At 38.4% G+C, this 19523-nt stretch overlaps 1 protein-coding gene across 1 annotated transcript in view; it reads right to left on the bottom strand.

Moving 5' to 3' along the window:
- Positions 1-19523, bottom strand: part of CDC40 (cell division cycle 40) — a 52076-nt gene that overhangs the window by 19461 nt on the left and 13092 nt on the right. The window contains exons 4-8 of the mRNA XM_062186600.1: positions 10957-11086; positions 5460-5543; positions 3615-3754; positions 2456-2552; positions 394-533 (exon numbers count right to left, since the gene is read on the bottom strand). Coding sequence (XP_062042584.1) covers positions 394-533; positions 2456-2552; positions 3615-3754; positions 5460-5543; positions 10957-11086 — 591 coding nt within the window. The remainder of the gene's footprint in view (positions 1-393; positions 534-2455; positions 2553-3614; positions 3755-5459; positions 5544-10956; positions 11087-19523) is intronic.

Below are 19523 nucleotides of genomic sequence, written 5' to 3'. Positions count from 1 at the left end.
GAACATCATTTGTGGAATGTAACAATCCCAAGAGCTAAGGCAAAATTACTGAAGCTAAGAGGAGACTTGGTGCTAGCACCAGTTCATTACCCACTGACTTGATACCTTAGAGAAAGTAGAACAGGGATTTGTGGGGAAAGGGAATGCCCCCATGAATGCTTATGTCATGGCTAAGACAGATGGCCTTGAAGAATGGGTTAGTCACTTGTGACTGGGATGTATGTGTATGTCCACAGCTTAACTCAGATTTATCTTCAATTTGACTTCTTCACTCTGTCCTAACTTCCCTGCATCTTCACCAGTAATATAAAATTTTCCATCTCAACAGCTGAAATTTTACGTTTACTTCACTCTGATAACATTATAGCAAACAGAAACAACCAACTTGCCTACCTTGGTGTGTCCAGACCATATGTGAATCTGTTTTTTGGGAAGATAACACTTCTCAGGTGGCACACTTGATCGTAGATTTACACCAACATCCTGAGGTATGTGAAGGTAGGACCTGCCTTGATAGTCATACATTTCTTTAACTGAAACCAGAAAGCAAAGGAAAGCATGTGAACAAACACAAGCCGGAGCCATGAAATCAACACTCTCAAAACGGCAACAAATATTTCATTCACAGGGGGCACTGTGAGTATTAGGGTTTAGGTAATAAGACTCTGATGATGTTAAAATCCCAAGTTACCTAGACTTTAGATGCCTGAAATCATTGCTATCATTATAAGCAGAGGTAGTATTGGAATTCCTAAGTATACCCAGCAAGTACTAGACCTTTAGATATGATCTATACTTCTTTTACTTAATAATAAACAGTACAGACTTCACTACAATATAATTATAGCATCGGAAGAAAAGACAACAGTTGGTAAAGAATCAGAAACAATCACCACAAGTTTTACAATAAAAATCATTTGTAGGAATTAAATTATAGTATATATAAGCATTTAGCAGCATGTGAGCACAGTAAAAACTCAATAAATATTGGCTGCTATTATTATGGTTACAAACACCACAGCACTGAAAACTCCTCAGAGTAAAACTAGAGCTAGAGAAACCAAATAAGGCCTCATCAAACCTAAATATTTGATGTCATATAATGTTAGAATAACTGACACAATCGGTGTGGAAAATCAGTGCAGTCTTTGTAGTTTCAGATAACTATATGACTATATAATTTCCTAAAAATAACCAACTATTAACAAACAAACAGGAACAGTCTAGAATATTTCTTTTTTTTTTTTAAAGATTTATATATTTGAAAGGCAGAATTACAGAGAGAGAGAGAGAGAGAGAGAGAGAAAGAGAGAGAGAGAGATGGAGAGACTTCCATCTGCTGGTCCACTCCCCAAATGCCTGCAATGCATGGAGCTGCCAGGAGCCTGGAGCTTCTTCCAGGTCTCACACATGGGTGCAGGAGCCCAAAGAAATGGGCCATCTTCCACGGCTTTCCCAGGCCATAGCAGAGAGCTGGATTGGAAGTGGAGCAGCCAGGATTTAACCGGTGCCCATATGGGATGCCAGCACTGCAGGTGGTGGCTTTACCCATTATGCCACAGTGCCAGCCCCTAGAATATTTCTAATTTATTTTGGTGAATATGTATTTCCTTCCACAAGTCAAAATAAATATAAGCGTCCTAACTGATAATGTATTTGCATGAAAACAAATTTTACTCTTTAAAAAAAAAAACACCTTTTATTATTGATTTACTGGAAAGGCATGTGTGCATACATGTGTGCGCACACATACACACACACACACACGAACTTCTCATTTGCTATTCCACTTCCCTAAATGGTGACAACAGATGGAACTGGGCTAGGGCAAAGCCAGGAGCCCTGAACTCTATCCAGGTCTCTCATGTGGATGGCAGGAATCCAACTACTTGAGTCATCACCTGCTGCCTTCCAGGGTATGTGTTACTAGGAAGCTGGAATTGGGAGCAAAGCCAGGACTTAATCCAGGCACTTGGATATGGCATGTGGCTGCACCAAGCAGCAACTTAACCACTGTGCCAAATGCCTGCCCCAAATTTACTCTTATATAGTATAATTCTGTAACAGTTATAAACTGTGAAGATATTTGAATATTTGGTTTGCATTAAAAACAGTTCAAATGACTTGGTCACTATTAATCCACCGAAAGAGTCCATTTTATCTTAGGAAGGAAGAGACTGTGGATCATTCAAGTTTCTTTATCTATCATTTTTTAGAATCCATTAATACGTAACAAAATTACCTCCAGCTATCACTACTCATGCCATTTTCTCTCCTTTCTTATACACAGACGACTCTGCTGTTCTGTCTTTGGGATGTAAATTGTCCAATACAATTATTCTTAGTATAATGATTTTACAGCAGCTGATAGCAAGGGCAGTTGATATGACATGAAGAGAGAACAGAATAACTATGAGAGTTTCCATGAAAATGAAGAAAGGTGAAAATGTATTACCATGTAAGATTGTCTTCTCCTCCCCAGGTTTCTCATCTTCCAGTTTGCCTTTTTTCTGCCTCTTCGCTGTGATTTCATCCAGCTCTTTTTGTTCTTCCTAAGGTAATTAAGGAGTGAACTTTAGATGAATGTCTGAGAACTCCATCATGCCCTGAGTTGGTTATAAATTCTTTATAATGAGGCCCACAGTTGTGTGAAGCAATAGCTGCAAGTGTATCTCCCAGGGTAACAGCCTCAACCCTTCCATAAGCAGAGATGGATTACCTCTGCCACAGCTTACAAACGGAGCTAAACACATAAAGGATACCAGACTCTTCTGGAAATAAATTTAATGCATTCTGCTAATTATGCAAAGGAAAAGACAAGGCAAGCAGAAAATCTGGTACCAGAAAGGAAACTGAATTTTAGTAGCCAATGTTGTTCTTCAGTAAGTGGATTTTACTTGCTTATAAGGATAGAAGCAAAGTCTGAAGATTTTGTGACACAAATTTTTTTGAAGATGCAAAGGAAAGATGGGTTAGTATTAAGTCTCTATTTATGTCAAAAGATGATACCTAATAAATAAAGTGGCATATGCATATTATTAAGAGATAGGGATGTGAGTCACAGCTAGAATGTAAGTCTCATGAGGACAGGATTTTCTTGATCTTGTCCACTGCTGCATCCCTGGGACGTGGACTACTTGGCTCAAAGAGAGCGGGATTATGGAGGTGGGAAAGGGGAGGTGGACTTCAGTGATTTTACTTTACAAACTTCACAGTACTATTTTTAAAAATAATATGTATAGATACAACTTAGAAAAAATTTTAAATTAATTAGCAAATAAACTCACCATCAATTTTAGTGTAGGAGAAAGGCTGATTCTACAGTCACTACCTGAATATCTGATACTACAACAGCAGCTATCATGGCAGCTTAAGAATGTTACCAAGGTAAGTTTCATTAAAAATCATTTAATATTCTATTTTAATGAAAAAAGTACCAAAGAAAATAAATCGGAAAAGATAAATAAGATTCCAAAGGAAAACAAAGAATGTTACTATATTTTCTCAATATACCAGGGCAAAGAAATTTGGTTCTGTAAGGTTTACTATTGTAGATATCCTTCACAGAGACACAGCATATACCTGAATTGACAATGAAAAATTTCAAAGCTTACTTCTGAAGGTTTGGCTACATCTTTTTCATCCACATATTTTGCCCACGGTCCCAAGAAACCATCAATATTAGATGCATCATTTTCTTTGAACTTTTTCCTCTTTTCTGTTTTCTTCTGACCAGTTTCAAACACAGTTAAACCTATATCAACAACAAAAGACAGCACAAATGTGTACATTTTCTACAGAAATATCAGCATAGTTTTATTTTATATGCTTAAAGAAAGGTTGACTGTTCAAGTGACCAAAGATTTATTTAAAAAATTAAAACAAAATCTATAAAAGTCTGCCACACAGTCCATCTCATGCTATCAAAAAAGGGATTCAAGTTCTGAGAGAAGCTTTCCACCACTGCAAAATTACAAACTCTAAAAACATAATGAAAAGATGTGTAATCCTAGAATAGTACACGCACCTTTTAATGAATCAAAAAAAAAAAAAAAAACTGTATCAGATTTTTACCATTGTTTGAAAGAAACCCAAAAACTCAATATTGTTAAATAATGATAAAGCTACCTTTGGAAGCAAGAATAAACTGTAATTCATCATTTAAAAACTAAATTACACTTCACTAGTAAAGCAACTATATAAATTAAAGACGGTTTTACAAGAATCTGGTATTTGTTCCAAGGGACGTTAATTTAAACTTGACCTCTAGTACAATAATTTTAACAGCTGAAAAGAAAACAGCGAGGAGGATGTTTCTGGTTCACATCGTGATTTGGTCAGGAGGTGGTATACTGTGTACAGTCATTAACATTGGTCAACAAAAGGTTTATAAGAGACATGGTTACAAGTGAACTAACAATTTTGCTACATACAGATGTGATTTCCAGTGGCAACTTAAAAAAAAAGTATACCTATATAATTGATGTTAGTTTTCTTTAGGCAATGTGTTACAACAAAAGCTCATTAAAATTCTATTTTATAATCTAGCTCATACACAGAAGGCAGCTTGATTATATAGGGTCTACTGTGAAGCCAGCACATTTTTTAAATGGCATTTTATGGATTTTATGTGACAAGTTAGCACTTAGAGTATGCTGCTTCGTCTTGTTATAGTAAGCACAAAATGAATAGAAACACAAGCATCTTTTTACAACACGTATTCAAACACGGTATTCAAAGCAACTCTTCAAAGGCAATCTTTAGAGATCCACAAAGAAAGTTTTCAGCTTGATAACAGTATTCAGAAATCAACTGTCAAAATTTACCATACCTTAGTTATAATATTTGGATGACCTCTATAGGGCTGGCAAAATGTCAAGCACTCAGAATAATCCAGAGAGATACGGACCAATATTTTCACTGTAAGGTTGCACAGTTATTATGCGGCAAAAACAAGCTCTAAACTATGTGTAAACTATATTGCTCTAAACTTATCTCTATTGTCTCAATTTAAAAAAAAATCAATGGGTGGGTATTTAGTCTAGTAGTTATGATGCTGGCCAGGGTGTCTGCATTCCACATCGGAGTGCTTGGGTTCAAAACTCAGCTCTGGCTCCTGACTCCAGCTTCCTGATAATGCAGCCCCTGGGAGGCAGTGGTGATTGCTCAAGTAAACGAGTTCTTGCTGCCCACGTGGGAGACTGGGAATTGACTTCCCAGGTCCTGACGTTGGCTTTCCCAGTCCCTGCTGCTGCAGGCATTTGGGGAGTAAACCTGGGGATGGGAGCGCTCTCATTTCCTCTCTTACACTCTTGCTCTCTTCCCCACCTCTGTCCCTCTCTCTCAAATAATTAAAACCAAAACTAAATCAAGAGCTAACTAGGTTTTTCCTACTATTACTATAGAACACTAATTATAGGCATGTAAGCATTTGATGTTAAATATTTCCAATAAATTACCTTGATTTTTTTCAGCTTCTTCTACAGAACCAATATATTTGGCAGACACTTGGTGGTTATCTAATGAAGGGTCCAGTGCATAACCTGAAAGGAAAAGTGTGCAAATTATAAACTCCATTTTGCTAATTACAACTCATTTTATTAACACTCATTTCACATTTTTCTTCCCAGATGTCCAAAGTGGATTTTTAAATTTAGGACTAATCCGTCTTTCCTGAGTTCTGTTTCTATTTAAAATAACTAACCCAAATCTCAGGCTGGACAATGACTCAGCAGAATAAGAAGTTACCTTGTAGGATGAACCTGGCACACTGACATTACAATACCAACAATCTCTCTGGCCAAGATATCAAACTTTAGTTTTAAATAGTCTGAGAGCTTAAAAATACATGTACATTATACAGACATTTAGAAACCATTTCCTTTTTCTTTTTGGCAATGGATATTACAGGGCTAAATTTATCAAATTATATAAACTAAAGAAAGAAATAGGGTTAGAAGAATTACACAAGGGGCTGGTGTTGTGGCGCAGCAGGTTAAAGCCCTGGCCTACAGCACCAGCATCCTGTAGGGGCACTGGTTCAAGTCCTGGCTGCTCCACTTCTGATCCAACTCCCTGCTAATGCAGCTGGGAAAGCAGCAGAGAATGCTCCAAGTGCTTGGGCCCCTGCACCCATGAGGGAGATCTTGAAGAAGCTCCTGGTTCCTGGCTTCAGCCTGGCCCAGCCCTGGTCATCACGGCCATTTGGGGAGTGAACCAGTGGATGGAAGATTTCTCTCTGCCTTTACCTCTCTGTAATTCTGCCTTTCAAACAAATAAAATAAATCTTTTTAAAAAATGACACAAAATGTAGCAATTATTTAGAAAATACGATTCTCAGCAGGGAGAGTTTTACTTCTCAATCTTAAAATAATGTTTTTGTGCTTAATAAATCGTTCTTTCTATTTCCTTGTTAAGTGAAGTAAGGATATCTACAAGCATACAAATACCATCCTTCAACTGGTTATAAAGATCTACCTATACATAGATGTGAAGCCAGGAGCTTCTTCTGTGTCTCCCATGCGGGTGCAGGGGGCCTAAGCACTTGGGCCATCTTACACTGCTTTTGCCATTAGCAGAGCTGGATTAGAAGAGGAACAGCCAGGACACAAACTGGTGCCCATATGGCACTGCAGGTGGAGGTTTAGTTTACTATGCTACAGTACAGGCCAATAAATGTGGTCTTTAGTGGTGCTGCAGTTTGGTTATTAGTTCTGGTGACCCCCAAAGGCTGATGAATTAAAGGCGTGGCCCTAGGGTGGTGCTATGAGGAGAGAGTAGAGACTTGATCCAGTTAAGCTGCTTAAGAGAAGGGCCTGGTAGGAGGTCCTAAGGTCACTGCAGGTGTGCTCCGGGAAGGTCACTGTCCCAAGAGAGGTGGTTTAAATGCCATGATGGGCCCAGCTGCATGCTGCTGTGATCCTTCCTTGGCACTTGTTTCACCACCCAGCACCCTCCTCAGATGCCACACAAAAGGGCTGGCTGTGCTACATCCAACTGTGAACCTCCAAAACCACCAGCTGAAACAAACCTTTTCTCCTAAGTGACTTCTCTCAGATGTTCATTATAGTGATAAGATGCTGACTAATACAAATGGTCTATGGGAACTTAAGGAAAGAAAGTCAGTCTGAATTAACTCAAATCAGTCTTTCTTTTATTTTTTATTTTTTATTTTTATTTTTTTGACAGGCAGAGTGGACAGTGAAGAGAGAGAGACAGAGAGAAAGGTCTTCCTTTGCCGTTGGTTCACCTCCAATGGCCGCCGTGGTTGGCACGCTGCAGCCGGCGCACCGCGCTGATCCGATGGCAGGAGCCAGGTGCTTCTCCTGGTCTCCTCTTTGAGTATGCTAGTACAATAAATGTCTGGTATAACCAGTTTTTTTCCTTTTCTTTTTAAAATATTTATTTATTTGAAATGTAGAGTTTTTTTTTCTTTTTTTTTATTCTTTTTATTATTTAATAAATGTGAATTTACAAAGTGCAACTTTTGTATTGTTGTGGTTTCCCCCCCCCCAACCTCCATCCCTCCCGCGGCCCTCCCCTCTCCCATTCCCTCTCCCATCCTGCCCTTCATCGAGTTTCATTTTCAATTACCTTCATATACAGAAGGCAAACTTAGTATATACTAAGCAAGGATTTCAACAGGCTGCACTCACACAACCACACAAGGTATAGGGTATTGTTTGACTAGTAGTGTTGTTTTTAAGTTTCATAGTAAAACAAATTAAGGACAGAGATCCTACGTGGGGAGCCTGTACCCAGTGACTCCCGTTGTTGATTTAACAATTGGCACTCTTATTTATGGCATCAGCAATCACCCGAGGCTATTGCCATGAGCTGTCTAGGCTATGGAAGCCCCTTGAGTTCACCAACTCTGAACTTGTTTAGTCAAGGCCGTATCACAGTGGAGGTTCCTTCCTCCCTTCGGAGAAAGGCGCCTCCCTCCTTGATGGCCTGTTCTTCTGCTGGGGTCTTGTTCACCAGGATCTTTCATTTAGATTGTTTTTGCCACCGTGTCATGGCTTTCCATGCCTGTGAGACTCTCATGGGCCTTTTAGCCAGATCCGAATGTCCCAAGGGTTGATTCTGAGGCCAGAGTGCTGGGTATAACCAGTTTTAATAATAATCCAGGATACTCATGAAAGAGAGCTCGAACACTGATCAGTCAATGGCCTACAGCTCATAAGAACAATCATAAAATAAAAACTACTGCCCATTTCTTAAAGGGCACATCCCAGTAGATATAGTTAGCATTTTTATTTTTCAGCTAAAGATTAAAGGGTGATTCTTTTGTGGAACAGAAAATGATTTGTCCTAAAATGTACTTCTCAAACAAGCTTAGAATGTAAGTGCTCAACTCACCCTTGAGACATGTTGGAATAGAACTAACCACCAGGCTATTAGCTCATTTGCATATTCCTTTTTTCCCCATAATTAAAATCTGTTCTTAGCTAGAGAGAGTTTGATGGCAGAAAGGCAGCTTTAGGATAAAATCTCTGAAATCACAGGTTCAAATCTCATGAGTTATTTTATCTTTCATTTCTTTGATTACAGAATAATGTTCTGCACATGTTGGGTTTTTTTTTTTTGAGATTTTTATATGGCTCCGATAAAATTCAGACCAACATACCCTGAATTAAAAAATTCCCACTTCAACTATAAAAACTTACCTAGAATACAAATTCTACATTGAAAGGAAAATTATGTCTGTAGACATGGCAAAGCCCGATGTGCTGGAGGGCTGGAGGAGGAGATAGGGAGAAGCAGCACCCCTGGTCCTTGCAGTCTTGGGGCAAGCACTGGGTCCCTGACTCATCTGGTCATCATCTTGTTCCACCTGTCTCACTTTCTATGTGGAAAAATCTTTTGCTGTCTCCCAACACAAGTGATTATTTTCTTTTTAAAAATAAGAGAGAGCTTTAGCCATGTATCTTACTATGAATCAGCCAGTGATAAAACCAGGCCCAACTCAAACACTACAGAATTTCAGTCTCATTAGTTTTCTAATATTCTGTATCTCAAATAAAAAAAAAGTGCATTTTAGTTTTTAAATATTTTGAACCTATATTTCCAAAGCTTATTTTCCATTTTATGTTTTTGATGTCTACTTTCTTCCTTTGGGTAGTCTATATGAAAGGGTTATGACATCAAGTTTATTATTATTATTATTATTATAATAATATTCCAAGAGGTAAAGGAAAAGAGGCTATAAATGATTTGTAAAGGAATGCTCTTGAATATATGAAAGATTTTCAACCTTACCAGTAGTCAAAAAAATCAAGATTGAAATAAAAAGGTAATATTTTCATAATAAAAAAGAGGAAACACAATCACAGGGATCTTGGGTAAAGAGAAATAGGTCTTTTATACATGGTGTGGCAGAATAAGCCCAGAGAATTTTTTTATAAAGTAATTTGGTAATATATAACAACAGTTTTAAAACACTTTTACTCTTTGACCTACTTTTGGGGTTTCATTTTAGAAAATAATTTTTGGGTCAGCACTGTGGCATAGTAGGCTAAGCCTCTGCCTGCAGTGCTAGCTTTCCACATGGGTGCTGGTTAGTTTCCCGGCTGCTCCCACTTCCAATCCAGCTCCCTGCTAATGCGCTTGGGAAAGCAGCTGAAGATGGCACAAGTCCTTGGGACCCTGCACCCACGTGAGAGACCCAGATGAAGCTCACAGCTCCTGGCTTTGGCTGGGCCCAGTTCTAACTGTTGCAGTCATTTGGGGAGTGAACCAGCAGGTAGAAGATCTCTCTCTCTCTCTCCTGCCTCTGCCTCTCCTTAACTCTGACTTTAAAAAATAAAAAAATAAATTGTTGATGCAATAAAGGTCACTAGTTTAGATTTATGTGGGATCCCCTATACAAGCAATGGGTACAAGGCATTTGTAAACATTTTATTGGATTGCAAGTGTCATTAAACCTTTTTCTTTAAAGATTTATTTATTTTATTTGAAAGGTAGAATTACAGAGAAAGGGGGAAACAAAAAAAAAAAGACAGTAAAAGAGAGAGAGAAAGACAGAGATATGAGAGACAGAACTTTGATCTGGGGCTTTAGCAGGGAGTTAAATAGGAACTGGAGCAGGCAGGATTCCAGCCCACTCCCATATAGGAGCCAGCATCACAGGTGAAGGCTTAACCTGCTACTTCATTGAACTCTTTTGGGTGATTTTAGTGGTAAAGAGTCTTAGCTATGAGTTTTGGAACACTGTTAGTCAATTACAACTTTGTCATGGTGAAATATAAGGGGAATTCAAAAAGTTCATGAAAAATAGAATTGAAAGGTAAGTTTACTTTGGTACAAAAATTTTTGAAATTCATGCAGTTTTTCATAATATGCATTTTTCCATAAACTTTCTGAAGACTCCTCATATGGATTTCAAATTTTTTTTCCCATCAAAATAAACTTGTCTTTTAATTACATTTTATACAAACTTTCTGAAGTACTACTGTATGATCTGATAATCATTTTTACAACCACTTTCTATGCACATTAACTTTAAACAATCTCACCATTTACAGTATGTATTTTACACAATGAATTTTGATTATTCTATTTCCTGATTCCCCTTAGTGATCAAAAGAAAACATTTCAGAGATTGGATTTGAGAAACAGAGTAAAATTAACTAGTATAGAGCAAGATTAAAAAAAAAAGTACTTTTATCACTATTCTTTCATTTACCAATTTTAATAGCATATAATGGACATTCGATAACAAGTGTTCATCACCAAGTACAACAAAGAACTTTCTGTGTTTAAGATCACAGTATTTCCAACACTTAGAAATTACAGTGGATTTAAGATGACAGCTAAAAATACTCATTCATCTTCTCATTTGTCTAACTATTTCTAGATTATATTATACTTTCTAAAAGCCAGAACATACACACATACACAACTCACACTTTTAGTAAAGCCAAACTTGAAACTGTTTAAATCTCGTCACCTTACCATATGTGGCAAAAGTTCTTCTCTGCTGTTCAAACATGAAGTCATTGATGTGAGCTGGTTCAGCATACCCAGAGAGCATATTTCTGGGGGCAGCCATCTGCTGAGTTCTAAAGGGATTTTCTGGTCCAAACTGCAAAGTTACAAGGAAAAAATATATATATAAGTTCTGAGTATATGAAAGCCAGAATTACTGAAATCATTGTACAATATATTTTCAACTCTAAATCATGAGGGCCCGACTAACCTATCTGGGAACGCGCTGGTGTCACAGGTTCAGTGTGACTGGTCAATGGCTGAGTGGCACTGTCAGTCAGCCTCTGGGACAGAAGACGAGTCCAGCCCACCCAGGTGTGCATGTGGTTCTTTCTTTCAAGAGCTCACTAGTTGCACATGGTTATATGCTACTCCCCACCACCACAGGAAATTCCACTTGACAGTGTTATTCTAGACAAATGAGAATTATTGTAATTTCACCTAAGCAAAGATTTGTGGGGTGTTGGGTGACTTCTATATCAATAAAGATTCCAAAATATAACGTTTAAAAATACATGCTTTGTTTTCCACTCCATTATGAGGAGCTCAGAATTCTCAGTATTTTCCATGGTGCCTGGCATATGGAAAGCACCGATGAAGGAGAGAGTCATCAGCCACCCAGTGGGGCAGAGGAAGGGAAGAGAGACAGCAGGAAAGAAGGGCCTGGAAACGTCCCCTAAAAAAGACACTCCAGGGACAGTAACACGTCTCCACTCTGAAAAGTGACACTATGGAAGTCTTCCACAAAATAATGTCGTTATTATACGTTTCTTTATAATGCTTTGGGTTTCTAGAGTGACCTTTGAAAAGTTATTCATTTGATCTGTACAAAATTCCTGGCACATTAGAGAAGTATTCTTTTCATGCTACAGATGAAGAAAAAAGCCAAAGGAGATGTATTTTACCTGAGGGTCAAAAGTTTTATTAATTAGAATCAGGGTTAGAACCTACCCTAGTCAAGCATATTATTACATCATAACATTACTTAAATGCACATTCATAGCCTCTAACTGTTAAAAAAAAAAAAGGCTAAAATACTAGAATATATTACATCAAGGGTCATTAATTTAATGTTGCTATTTTAAAAGGTACTAGGAATATCCAATACTTTATTTGTTTATTTTTACATAAAGAATAAAATGAGTTTCCTACTTTGGAAAGAATAGAAGGATTTTTTTTACTGCAAAGTCTGGAAGAGCTACTGCTATGATGAAATATTTGACGACAGAACCTTGTAGGTCACTTCCATTAGAAACCGTCTTTTCCTGGCCGACGCCGTGCCTTAACAGGCTGATCCTCCGCCTTGTGGCACAGGCACACCAGGTTCTAGTCCCGGTCGGGGCGCCGGATTCTGTCCCGGTTGCCCCTCTTCCAGGCCAGCTCTCTGCTATGGCCCAGGAAGGCAGTGGAGGATGGCCCAAGTGCTTGGGCCCTGCACCCGCATGGGAGACCAGGAGAAGCACCTGGCTCCTGGCTTCAGATCAGCGAGATGCGCCGGCCGCGGCGGCCATTGGAGGGTGAACCAACGGCAAAAAGGAAGACCTTCCTCTCTGTCTCTCTCTCTCTCACTATCCACTCCGCCTGTCAAAAAAAAAAAAAAGTCTTCTCCTGCGATACATTTCCAGAGCACAAATATAATTACTGATCTCCCTGAACCAGTATGCTACTTCTTAGAGAGCAACATGATACTGTACTACATCCAAAAACCCAAATACAACATGAAATTATGTTTTATGTTATTCTTGTATTAGAAAAAAAATAAGATTTCCTCCATATTGACAAGATTCTTATATACTGACAGCTTCCATTTCTATGTTTAAAAAGGTTCAATTCAATTCCTATTTATCCTAAATTATAAAGATCATGTAAGACTTTATAGTTTACACTAGACCTTCCTGTATATGCGAATGAGTAGAAACACAGAGGGAACAAATATAATTGCTCAATGTTGGATGCTGTAGTCAACTTCATTCTATCATGAGTTTTTTTTTTAATCCAAGACAGGAACAGCTCCAATATTAAACACAATAATATAATTTAAAAGCATCCTAGGTGCTCTACCTGCTACAATCAGCTATAATCCATAAAGCAGTAGCTGACATTTCTAGGGGACAGGGAATCTAAAATGATAAAAAAAAAAAAAAGAAAGAAAGCAATCCCCATTGCCCTTATTGCTACTCCTATCACATACAATAAATTACCAACCATTGTGCTTATAGGTAATCTTCTGTTTAAAAAAATAGATAACACAATTTCCATGGTTTCAATTTAGACAACATTCTTTTACAGGTCATAGATACATAGATATCAAACTAGTTCTATTTTATTACTTATTTATTTGAAAGGTAGAAAAAACAGAGATCTTCCATCTGCCAGTTCACACCACAAATGCTCACCACGTCCAGGGACTGGGCCAGGCTGAAGCCAGGAGCCTAGAACTCATTTCCCACATGGGTCTCCCACGTGGGTGACAGGGCTCACATACTTCAGCCAAGTACTTGAGCCTCCCAGGATGCACATCAGCAGAAAGCTGGACTTCAGGACCCAAACAAGGGACCACAATATAGGATGTGCACATCTTCTTTTGTTCAAGATTTATTTATTTATTTGAAAGGCAGAATTACAGAGAGAGACAGACAGACAGATCTTCCACCCACTGATTCACTCCCTAAATGGCCACATTGGCTGGAGCTGGGCCTATTCAAAGCCAGGAGCCAGAAGGTTCTTCTGGATCTCCTACATTGGTGCAGGGGCCCAAGCACTTGGGCCATCCTCTGCTGCTTTCCCAGGCCATGAGCAGAGAGCTGGATTGGAAGTGGAACAGCTGGGACTCAAACTGACACCCATAAGGGATGCTGGTGTTGCAGGCGGTGGCTTTACCTGCTATGCCACAGCACCGGCCCCAGAATGTGCACATCTTTTTTTTTTTTTTTTCTTATTTTTTTTTTTAGGTGAACAAATTTCATGTATTTCATATATACAGATTTAGGAACATAGTGATACTTCCTACCCTACCCTCCCACCCATGCTCTCATTCCCCCCCTTCCTTTCTTACTCTTTTAATTTTTACAACAATCTACTTTCAGTTGATTTTATACTCATAAGATTAAACCTACACTAAGTAAAGAATTCAACAAACAGTAATAAGACAAAAACACTGTTTCTCAACAGTAGAGACAACGGCTTATAAACAATAATCGAATCTCAAAATGTCTATTTGGCTCATATACATTACCTTTTTTTGTACTCAGTTATCACAAATGAGGGAAAACATGGTATTTGTCTTTTTAGGACTTGCTTCTATGGTATATATGGTTTCCACATCTTAACCACTGCACCAAATGCCTGCCCTACTAGTTGTATTGTTTAAAGAAACATTCTAAGGGTTAAAGAACCATGATTTCTTTTTTTTTTTTTCCCAAAGATTTATTTATTTGAAAGTTAGAACTAGAGAGAGTAAAAGAGACAGAGATCTTCCATCCACTGGATCAGAGTGATGAAGCCAGGACTTAAACTGCACCCAAATGAGATATTGGCGTTGCAGGCAATGGCTTAACCCACTATGCCACAATAGGGGCTCAGGACCATGATTTCTATACAAATACAAAACCTATATTAAAACTAAGTCTGTTTTACATATGGTGCTATTCCTAAAGTAACCTTAAAATTTAAATGTGCTTGTCTTATTGAAGATTTAAGCTGAGACAATGAAATTTCTCTGTGATACAGGAAACTGGGTGGGAGGAGGACCCATCTGTACTTCAGGCTTGCTTTCACTGCCTGGTTACTGGCAGCTATTGCAGCTGATCAAAGACATTACATGTCAACAGAGGAAACCAGAGAATGCTACTCAGCAGGTCTCAGCTCTTCCAATCACTCAAAATTATCTCCTAGATGTTCCTGGTCCCTGTGAATACACAGCTCTCTTAATTTGGGAATATTAAAAAGCAAAACAAGGCAAGGCATAAACAATATACAAAACTAATTCCTAAATAATTCCTTTCAAGTTTTGGTAGTCAATTAATTTTGAGAGTAAATTTGTATTCAAGTAATTTTTCAAAGATTTTGATAATATGTAAGTAAACCTATAAATATATATTCACATACATATAAGTGAATATATAATATATTCAAGTTAATTACTTATGAATATTTAACAGTTTTTAGTCAAACAATATTAGAACTCCATCGTCAATTACAACTCTAATATCCCTGTAGAAAACACACATATTTAGAGGCAAAATGTTTGCAAATCAGATATCTGATTATATATACTTATCATAATAATTATATCCAAATTATATAAAGAACTCAACTCAATTGCAACAAATAACTGAATAAAAAATTCAAGGCAAAGGATCTGAATAGACATTTCTCAAAAGACATATAAATGGTCAATAGATAATATGGAAAAATGCTTAGCTTCACTAATCATCAGTAAAATAAAAATAAAAATCGCAATAATATATCACATTCCATCTCTTAGATCGGCTACTATCAAAAAAAGGAAAGATAAGTTTCAGCAAGGATGTAAAGAAAGGGAAACTGCATACTGTTAGTGGGAATATAAGTTAGCACTGCTACTATGGAAAACAATATGAAGGGTCCTAAAAATTAAAAATAGAACCAATGTGTGATCCAGCAATCCCACCACTGGGTAAATGTCCACAGGAAATGAAATCAGTATATCAAAGTTATCTGCACTACCATGTTCACTGTAGCATTATTCACAAGAATCAAGATATGCAATCAACTTAAGTTGTTTCAACAAATGTATAGATTAAGGGGCCAGCGCTGTGGCATAGCAGGTAAAGCCAACGCCTGCAGCACCGACATCCCATATGGGAGCCGGTTCAAGTCCAGGCTGCTCCACTTCCGATCCAGCTCTCTGCTATGGCCTGGAAAAGCAGTGGAAGATGGCCCAAGTCTTTGGGCCCCTGTGCCCACGTGGGAGACCTGCAAGAAGCTCCTGGCTCCTGGCTTTGGATTGGCACAGCTCCAGTCCTTGTGGCCAACTGGGGAGTGAACCAGCGGATGGAAGACCTCTGTCTCTCCCTGCCTCTCTCTCTCTCTCTCTCTCTCTCTCTCTCTGTGTGTGTGTGTAACTCTGACTTTCAAATAAATAAGTAAAATCTTAAAAAAAAAAAAAAAGTATAGATTGAAAAAAAATGTGTGTGTGTGTGTGTAAAATGTACGATGGGGCTGGTGCTGTGGCGCAGCAGGTGAAGCTGCTGCCTGCAGCGCTGACATCACTTATGGGCACTGGTTCAAGTTTTGGCTCCTCCCATTTTGATCCAGCTCCCTGCTAATGTGCCTGGGAAAGCAGCAGCAGATGGCATAATCTGCTGGACCCCTGCATGGGAGACCTGGAAGAAGTTCCTGGCTCCTAGCTTCAGCCTGGTCCTGGGCTGGTCATTGTGGCTGTTTGGGGAATGAACCAGCAGATGTTCTCTTTGTCTCTCCTTCTTTCTCTGTAATTCTGTCTTTCAAATAAATAAATAAGCCTTAAAGAAAAAAAAAAAAAAAAAAAAAAGGTATGGCGGTTTGCTATTCTGTCTTAAAGGAAATCCTGTCATTTGTGACAACATAGGTAACCCTAAACTGGAAGACACTGTAAGTGAAATAAGCCAGGAGCAGAAAGACAAACAGTGCATGACTTCACTTAATATATGGAATCTAAAAAAGTTGAACTTGACTCAGGGAATAGAAGGGTGATTACTAGCAGGTAGGGGGTGTAGGTGTAGGTGATGTTGGTTAAAGGATATGACCTTACTATTGGATAGGGAACACATATTCAAGAGACATACTGTATGACACAGAGACTACAACTAATAATATCTGAGTACTGTATTCTTTTTTTAAAAATTAGAAAAAATAATTTATTCGAAAGGCAGAGAGACAGAAAGAGAAAGCACACGTGCAAGAGCATATTGAGTGCTTTTTCATCCACTGGTTCACTCCCCAAATGCCCACAAAGGCCAGAGCTAGGCCTAGGCCAAAGCCAGAAGCCAGGGACTCAATCCAGGCCCCTCTGTGTGGGCAGAAGGAACACCATTATTTGAGCTGTCACTAAATCCTCCCAGGGTCTACACCAGTGAGAAGCTGGAACAGGAGCCAGAGCCAGGAACTGAACCCAGGAACTCTGAATGGGCCATAAGGAACTTAATTGCCAGGCCAAATGCCTGCCCCCACATACTATATTCTTCAAAATCATAGAAAGTAGATTTTAAATAGTCTCTCAAAAAGTAAGTGTGTGAGGTAATGCATATGTTAACTAGCTCAATTTAACCATTTCAAATGTATAGGTATTAAATACATGTTGTACATGACATATACAATTTTTATTTGTCAAGCTAAGACTAAGACCATAACTTTAAAAATTGCACATTTAAGTATTATTTCAAATCACTAAACTCAAAGAATGTATGATGTTCCTGAGGAAGGGAGGTTAAGTATCTTCACAGCTTTCAACCAAGCAAAGGAGGGATTTAATTAGAGTTGAGATATAAGCATTTTTAATTTATGAAGATGTTGGTTGATAACTGAGAGAAATTTGGTATTTTAAGGCAGTGGTTTTCAGAGGCCTTCAGGAGACAGAATATGTGAAAGTCAGTATCTTATCAGTGTAGCAGAACATCATAGGAATTAAGAAAATTTATACTAGTGAAAATATAGTGCATAAAATCATAACCACAATTTCACATACGGGAAATAAATCCAAAGTACTGAAGTAAGAATATACTTCCATTGTTGGAAACATTTTCATTAATATTTATTGCAGTCATCAATGTTAAATTTATAAACACATTTTAAGGTGAGAAAAACATATTAATTCTTTTCTATAGAAGAGGAAAAGATTACCACCATTCTATTTTATTGATGGAATACTTTCATCTTAAAAGACAGCACAATTTAAGTATCATTGGATAAGAAAGTTTCACCGGTGTCGGCCCTTTGGCCTTGGGTCTCAGTTTCCTCATCTGTAAACTTAACGGTCTGGGCTTTGTGACTCCTGAACTTCATTCTGGCATTCATAGTTACATCAGCCCTCACAGCCAGATTTCACATAACTGGTAGTTCTGTTCTCTTAAACTATATTTTTCTCTATTCCTAAAGTATCTGAAATTCTTACCAAGACTTATGGGTTTTAGATGAGTCTAGAGAACCTAATAAATACCTTTATCTCTGAGAAAATTCAATTGAGTGAAATAAAGAAGATCATTAGATTGAAACAGTGTTTTCAGCTTACGTTTTCTAGCTTTACCCAAAATTTGAGAAAACTTACTGAACAAGCTAGGCAAAATATTTAGGAAAAGTCCTTGGTTAGGAGGCAGAAATAGTATCTAATAAGATAAGCGATTTAGTTAATTTTCAGAACCAGCAAATTCAAAGGCATAGGAGTATATCCTGCAAACTTCACACCCTTCAAACTGGTCTTCCAGTTACAGAGAGGATTAAGAGTGATTTGAACCCAGGGCCAGTGCTGTGGTGCAGCAGGGCTTAAGCCATTGCTTATGACGATGGTATCCTATACTGAAGTGCTGGTTCCAGTCCCAGCTATTCTGCTTCCAATTCAGCTCCCTGCCAATGTGCCTAGAAAAGCAGAGGATGACGGCTCAAATACTTGGGCCTCTGCCACCCTCTTGGGAGACTGGGATGGAGTTCCTGGCTCTTGGCTGGGGCCTGGCCCAGCCCCAGCTGATGTGGCCATTTGGTGCATGAGCCAGCAGATAAAGATCTCTGTTTCTGTCACTTTGTCTTTCAAATAATTTACAAATAAAAATCTAAAAACAACAAAAAAAAGGTCTAGACTCATATCTCCAACTATGCAACTTCTGGAATACAACATGGGACTGAGTTTCCTCACTGTAAATAGAGGGGGGAGCCAGTGCTGTGGCTTAGTGGGTAAAGCTATGACCTGCAGTGCTGGCATCCCGTATGGGCGCTGGTTCTAGTCCCAGCTGCTTCACTTCCCATCCAGCTCTCTGCTATGACCTGGAAAAGTAGTGGAAGATGGCCCAAGTTCTTGGGCCCTTGCACTCTCATGGGAGACCCAGAAGAAGCTCCTGGCTCCTGGTTTCAGACTGGCTCAGCTCTGGCCATTGTGGCCATTTGGAGAGTGAACCAGTTACAGAGTGCCTCTGTAATTCTGCCTTTCAAATAAATAAATAAATAAATAAATACATCTTTAAAAAAAATAGAAATAAAAGACTACTTACTTCATAGGTTGTAGTGCAGACTAAAGGAGAAATGACATGAAAATCCCTACGCCTTGTCCCTGGCATACAGTAGGCAAGGGTAGTTTTATTTCTTTAGTCTCTATCTCTGTTCTTTTCCATTATGTAGATGCTTACCAAATAAACCTTCCGAAAACTTCAGCTTGGATTATGCCACTCTTGCACTTAAGAACCTTAGAACTCTATTTATTATCTATCAAATCAAGACCTCCAAAGCCCTGTACAACATCATACAAAGTACCACACAGGCCTTCCTTCTCTACTCTCCTCTACTGATAATGACTAAGGTTTTCCGGT

Source organism: Lepus europaeus, chromosome 3, assembly GCF_033115175.1.
Source record: "Lepus europaeus isolate LE1 chromosome 3, mLepTim1.pri, whole genome shotgun sequence".
Lineage (NCBI taxonomy): Eukaryota > Metazoa > Chordata > Mammalia > Lagomorpha > Leporidae > Lepus > Lepus europaeus.
Note: the sequence above shows the minus strand (reverse complement) of the source record. Positions and strands in the feature narration are given on the sequence as shown.